Here is a 7038-nt window from a genome sequence, read left to right on the forward strand (position 1 = left end):
ATCAAACTTAACTGAGCATTCTTTCTTTACCCTCCTGTGCAATAGCTTAAACGTTGCATAACATAATTGTTCTCACAATAAACGCAATATCAACAAAAATCACTTTTTGCAAAAATAAATGTTTTCTGGCAGCGGAGAGAAAGGGGATGGTAGTGGCATCGCCAACCCCTGTAATTCAGGCTCGTTGCCCCAGTAGAACCTCAGCTGCGATGGTAGGTATCCCGTTGGGACAGCGTGTAGCATGGTATAGCTGGATATGCCCTCACTCTCCACATCCTGCAGGCGTTTCTCTTGTGACAAGTCTTGTGACTCACTGTAGACAGAGGAAGTCTCCTCCTCTAGGCGGTTCTCCACTGCAGACTGTTGCTCTGTGGTAGGGGTGAACCCCCCCCCCCCTACTTTTTCCACAGCCCTGGCGGGAATTTCTTGGCAGGAGTGTTTTGCGGACTTGATACTCCCTGAAGAACATGAGGGCTGAGCGCCATCTTGACTCAGCCTAGTATCATAGTCCACATGAACACCTGGTTGCTCACCGTGTAATGCAGGCAACTGCACACGGTCCAACAACACCACACAGTCTCTCCGCAGTCTGTAAAGCCGCTCTGCCACTTACAAATCCAAGTTTTCTTTTTGCATTTTAAGATACAGCCTATTCTGACAGCACTCTGACAAATGTCCATAGGCTCAGAGGACCCGCTATCTTATTTATAAGAGTCAGAGGGACCTTGTCCTGGATGACTGAGAAACAGAGGCTCTTAAAAGTGAAAGTAACTTCGCCTAAGCACTGCGCGGGCTACAAATCCTTCCGTGACGAGAAAATGGTGGGAACTTCTTTTCCGTAACTTTTTAGCAGATTCTTGGATACAAGTATATAAGATGCATTCTGTCTGTGCCACACCAAAATTAACTCGTGCCCTGCAGCGTCCGAGGAGCGGGCCACGGGCTAGGAGACAGTGGGGTAGAGTTAGGGCCTTGTCATGGTGGCTCTACCATCTCCCACCCGGAGGGTAACCAGTGACACGTCCAAGGGCCGAGGGCAGGTTAATAAATGAGAACCCACTTAGGGATTATCCGAGTCCTTTTAGTCACTCGTGACGATGTAGTTTCTTCTGCAGCGGGGGAATTCCAAGCTGGTGGAGTAAATCCTGTCTCGCGCAGCTTCTGCGGGGAATCCTGGTTGTCGGAGTAAATCCACGCACACACTGGTACTTTTAAAGACACGGCCCCCAGAAACGGACAGGTGACCGGTCATTTTACTCAACTTTAGCAACAAATACGGTGCGACAGGGAGAACTCATGGGACACAATGGTGACAGATTCCTTTTTACAGGCGACACACCACTATACGAGCCCTTCAGAGCGCCTTATAATATACTGCATATACAAGGGCGATGAGAAGATCACATGGTCCCCTGTTTGTTGTTCTTCTTTCATTGTCACATTCCAAGAGCTAAATGTTTTTTGCTGCCAGAGCCGTATGATCGCTTGTTTTACACCCCTGCAGTCTCCCCTGTGTATTCCGGGTCTGTTCTGAGAAATGTTGGTGCACAAAACATTGTACAAGAGTGGAACCGAGGAAAAACTAACTGCTTTCTGCATTATAGGAGCTGAAGTAAGCCGCAGTGGGAGGGTCTGTCAACCTGCTTGCTGACTGTTTCTATCAGCGTATTTGCAAATAGAGTGAAGAGGGGGATACGGTTGTGCAGCACATTAAATCTGCCAGGTAATGCTTTGTGGCTATTAATTGATAGGTTTTATGAAGTTTCATGTGGTCTTTAGATGATGCAGTGCCATCGTGTGGCCTAATGTTTTATTGCAATTATTGCGTGTTACTTCCGCTCTATGTGGGGTAGTCACATGGGTGGTTCCCTCCGGATGGTATGATTGGAGATGCAGAGTGCCATTTTGTGAGTTCCAGGCGCCAAGTGTCATGTGTAGAAGCTGGCTACCGTCTGCTCTGTTGTCCCGCCTCCGGTAGGCCCTAGAAGCCGGGACTTATAGTCGCACTCCAGTTACCCATGAATCACTATTGGCCTTCCCAAATATGAGTGTAATTGTCTCATTTCCAAGCATACTTCCAAAAACCTTTTGAAAATCTTTTCACGCCACTTGCAAATACCGCGGCCCAGGCCATCTTTTCTGGCTGCGCGTTTCTGAATGTGCTTTAAACTTTGCAAACCCCCAGAAGTTTGTGGAACAGTGCATGCGTCAAAACATGTATCTGTATTGTGGGCTGATATGGTTCCCATCTGCGCATGCACTGGTCTGCAAATCTCCTGGGCATGTGTGAAGTTCAAAGCCCATTCAGAATGATGTGACCCAGCAGCAGCTGGCATGAGCGGACTGTCGGTAACTGCATGCAGTGCGGGAAGGCTTTAAAAACATTTTTTGCAGGTATGCTTAATAAAACATATACTTGGAAAGACCTCGTAGTCAGTAGGCTGCCTCTGCTGTCTGTCTGGTACAGTTAAAAGCACTGACAGGTTACCGTAGAATTAAACCTAAAGCAGCTTAAACCTTAAACGAGTAGTCCAGTTGTAAACTATTGATAGCCTATCACAGAATAGTCCATCAATATTCAATCAGCAGGGGTCTGCTGCCTGGGATTCATGCTGATCAGCTGTTCACCTGGCCAAAGAGCATGTGCACTGAGCCAATTTCTGCAGAAAACACACAGCTCCATTCTCACTGCAGTGGCCAGGCTTGGTATTACAGGCCATTCAATTCAATAGGAGTTTTGCCTACAATAATGAGCCTGGCCACTGCAGTGAGGACAGAGCCATCTGCTTCCTGCATAAATCAACTCAGTTTTCAAAGCACACCAGTCTGATGAACAGCAGTGGGGGTCCCGAGTGGCAGATGTCCGTTAATATGTAATTGATGGGCTAACCTGAGGATAGACTATCAATAGTTTACAACTGGGCAATTTAAATACACTGTTATATCTAGAAGAAAGAAATTAACCCTCAAGCCTTGGTTAATGGAGCTGACGAGGCATGGGGGGGTTGCACACGGCACCCTCTAGATAGTGAGCAAGAGACGTCACTCTTATCACAAACAAGAATATGACGGCACAAATTATGACTTTATTTGTGAAATTTACACCGAAATTAGCACAAACTCATCTATTAAGATGTTTTACGCTTATCAGATTTTGAGCTGGAGGAACAACATTCGAATTTGACATCATTGAGAGCCGTGTCATCTCCGTCTCCTTGGGATTTTTCCACTTTGGCTTGGATCCCACAGATCCCACGTGGGCACTTTCCACTCCATCCTTCACCATATCCCCAAGGGTTACCACATGATTCTAAGATGGTGTAATCTGAACATTCCATTAGCAAATTGTTGACCGCTGTGTCATCTCCATCACCCTGTGGTTTTTCAACGATCAAGGAAAAACTTATGGGATATCCATTGGGACACCATGTAACGGGAGTCCATTCCCCCCATCTGTAGAGTAAGAAAGAACAGAGTTTAGATGGTTGGTTAGCGCTCGCATGACATTTGCTCACCGTGATGATGTTGCCTACACTTTCTCTTGGAGGAACATGTATGTGCACACGGAGGACAGCGGGGGGATTGGAAACACTTTGTCCTCTGCTGCAGTATACCAGAAGTTCAAGTTATCCCCTATGTACAGGATATCCACAGGGTAGAGAATAACTGTCTGATGGGTGAGGGTCTCACTGCTGAATCCCCAGCCTATCTCAAGAAAGGGGGTCCCTCACTGTTAGGAAAGAAGAAGCCACCACAGGCTCTATGAAATCTCTCTAAACAAGGATCTAGACAATTATTATAGGAGCTGCAGGGAAGATAGCCGCAAATCCCATCTCCTTCTTAATATATTCTCTGGAATACGAAGGGTGGGGTGGGGTATATATTACAACTGATATATGTTACTTTTACGCTATAATGCTTTTAAGACAACAGACTCTCCCCATAGGATCTATAAAAGATGACTCGCACTCAGAACAGATATTTCTATGACTCAGTAGGCTTACTCCATCCGAATAACTCAAGTACACAGAAAGAAAACAATGTGCCCACCCATACAGCATGGTGGGAAACGTGTACAACAAGGGCTGGTTGGAATTGGGGAATAGATTAAAAAAAACAGTGTATCCTTTAGTTTTATCCCCCATAGCTCGCATATACCACAAAGTTATATTACCCTCTTGAACCATGACAAATGATATTCATTAATTATGTCTTACACATGAGATGCCTGTTGCATTGCATGGAAGAGGAGGAGAAGATATCCTCTAATATCACTGTAAGATGACTAATACTGAGGAGCAATACCAGAGAGACTGCCACCTATCTAACAATTAATCTCATATCAGGTAGTGAGATCCTCTGGAGCGAACAGTGCAGGCACAGCCGGAGCTTCCTGTTCAGCTATGCAGCTAGCTTGCTGGAGATGGATTTCACAGCACTGTCTTCACCTAGCTGTGTAGCTAAATAGGGGGTTTGTATGCAAAATGTTCAGAATAGACTAAAAAAATATCACAAAAATCCTTATAATTGCCTTATAAGGGCAAAAATGTAGTATCCAAGCCCACAAACTTAGAGATAGATCTCTGTTTGGAATTTTTGTCTAAGTTTCTGGCCTTCAGCATATTTAAAGGGATTTCTAGTTGTGGATTGTTAATGGATTATCTGTGGCACAGGACATCAAAAGTAAATTGGCAGGGGTCTACCACCACGGACCACAGCCATTCAGTTGTTTTACAACCTGCTACACTCGTGCACTGAGGTGATTTCTGCAGGAAGCAAACAGCTCCATTCTCTCTGCAGTGGGAAATCTTAGTATTGCAGAAAAAGTTCTCATTCACTTCAATGGAAACACACCCTGCAATACCAAATATGGCCACTATAGTGAGAATGGAGTTTACTGCTTCCTGCAGAAAACAGCTCAGTGCAAAGGCACCATGGCCTAGAGAAAAGCCAACTGGCGGTGAGGCCCCGTTGGTCTACTATTGATGGTCTGTCCTGCGAAGAGGCTATCATCAGTTTACAACTGGACAACCACTTAAAGGAAATGAATAGTGTAGAAACTGGCTGAAGAAACCTAAACCCAAGGCAAACATCTGTCTAAGACAATTGTATGGACTTACCGTGCTTCTGTAGATGTAATTACGGATTCAGCACTTGGGTCTGACTCCCCAATACAATGTAGTCTAATAGCATTCACAGACGTGTCATCTCCAGAGCCTTGCTCACGTTCCACCTAAAACCAAACATGGTATTTATAATACAACATAGCTTTATATTATACATGACAACAAGCAAAATGCAGAAAGCCTTGCTGTAGTTCTTCCACCACCCATTCTAGCTGCTGTCCAATTATGAACGCTCATTCCTCTGTAAGGTCTTCATTGAAGGACCCCAACTGGGATCTCATTTCTATAATCAGATAGTTATTACAAAACCAATTTACCGTACCTTTAGGCTGTATCCTCTTGCTATAGTGCCAGGAGGACATCGCTGTATAGGTCCCCACTCGCCCCATGGGCCACCATTGGGAACTGAAATCCACTTTCCATAGGTCAGTGTTGCCTGGAGTAGCAATGGAAGTACAAGTAGGGAGAACATCTTCTGGACTGAAAGTCGACTCAGCTTCACCAAAGTAGCTCAAAGTGAGTGGAAGCGTCATGTTCCCCGCTGAATTTATAGCCTGGATACATGGCAGCCGTACCGGGAATTTTTTTTCCCTTTTGTCAGACTCTTATCATGAATACGAGGATTATTACATATTAACTTAGATCAATGTTGTTTTGGAGGAGGGGGGAGTATTGTACTGGCAGGTCACCAAATCACAGATCAGCAGGTTACCCAATACTATAGAAAGTGGAGAGGATGGAGATCAAGGAGCAGAAAATGGAACATAATACAACCCCAATTACAAAAAAGTTGGAACAGTGTGTAAAATGTAAATAAATGTGGAAAAAAGAATGCAATGATTTGGAAATCTCATATAGCCATATATTATTCACAGTAGAACATAAAACAGATCAGAAGGTGGAAGGGAGACCTTTCAACATATAATTAGTAAGAATAACTAATTTAGATTTTGATGGAAAAAGTTGGGGCGTGTAAAAAAAAAGGCTGGATAAGTAAGTGGTACTAATGAAAGACAGCTAATTGGTCATGTGACTGTGTATCCCAAGAGCATGTTTGAGAGGCAGAATCTCTCAGAAGCAACGATGGGCAGAAGTTCACCAATCTGTGAAAAACTGCACCTAAAAATTGTGGAATAATTTCAGAAAAATGTTCCTCAACTTAAAATTGTGAAGACTTGAATATCCCACAATCTACAAGATATATCATCAAAAGATTCTAAGAATCTGTAGAAGTTCATGTGCACAAGGGACAAGAATGATGGACAATATTAGATGCTGGAGATCTACCAGCCCTCAGGCGGCCCTGCTTTACAATCAGGCATGATTCTGTAATGCAAATCACTGCATGGGTTCAGGAATACGTTCAGAAATCATTGTCTGTGAACAGCGTTCTCAGTGCAATCCACAAAAGCAAGTTCAATCTGTATCATGCAAAGAACAAGATGCATATCAATACAATCCAGAAACAGAGACATCTTCTTTGGGCCAAAGGTAATTTAAAATGGACAACTATTCTGTGGTCAGATGAATGAAAATGTGAAATTCCTTTTGAGGACTCCAGAGGAGAGGGACCACCCAGCTTTGTACCACAGACTGCATCCATCACAATAGTATGACTTCCAGAAGAAGAGTCTGGGGGTGGACCGGCCGCCTGCAGTCCAGACCATTCAGCAGCAGCAAACATATGGCACACTGTGAGATGAAAAATCTGGCAAAGACGACCGATGACTGTGGAGCAGATAGAACCCTACATCAGACCAGAATGGGACAACATTCCTCTCCAAAACTCCAGCAATTGGTCTCCTCACTTCCCAGATGTTTACAGATTGTTGTAAATAGAGATAGGGGTGCTGCACGATGGTAGACATGGCTCCGCCCCAACTTTTGTGGGATGTGTTGCTGCCATCAATTT

General features: G+C 44.3%; 1 protein-coding gene across 1 annotated transcript; it reads right to left on the bottom strand.

The window, feature by feature from the left end:
* Window positions 1-3125: 3125 nt before the first annotated feature.
* LOC136610904 (vitelline membrane outer layer protein 1-like) lies at window positions 3126-5630 on the bottom strand. Its single transcript, XM_066590101.1, has 3 exons — window positions 5449-5630; window positions 5121-5233; window positions 3126-3453 (listed from the first exon to the last, which is right to left on the bottom strand). The coding sequence occupies exons 1-3, from the start codon at window positions 5596-5598 to the stop codon at window positions 3129-3131; spliced, it is 588 nt and encodes a 195-aa protein (XP_066446198.1). The 5' UTR covers window positions 5599-5630; the 3' UTR covers window positions 3126-3128.
* Window positions 5631-7038: the final 1408 nt, after the last annotated feature.

This window comes from Eleutherodactylus coqui, chromosome 2 (assembly GCF_035609145.1).
Source record: "Eleutherodactylus coqui strain aEleCoq1 chromosome 2, aEleCoq1.hap1, whole genome shotgun sequence".
In the NCBI taxonomy this organism is placed as follows: domain Eukaryota; kingdom Metazoa; phylum Chordata; class Amphibia; order Anura; family Eleutherodactylidae; genus Eleutherodactylus; species Eleutherodactylus coqui.

Excerpts from the sequence above, each read along its gene's own strand:
- LOC136610904 (XM_066590101.1), bottom strand. The coding sequence starts at position 5,598 with ATGTTCTCCCTACTTGTACTTCCATTGCTACTCCAGGCAACACTGACC. Across the intron at positions 5,234-5,448 it reads CAAGAGGATACAGCCTAAAG|GTGGAACGTGAGCAAGGCTC; the intron begins GTACGGTAAATT and ends GTTTGGTTTTAG. Across the intron at positions 3,454-5,120 it reads ATTACATCTACAGAAGCACG|ATGGGGGGAATGGACTCCCG; the intron begins GTAAGTCCATAC and ends CTTACTCTACAG.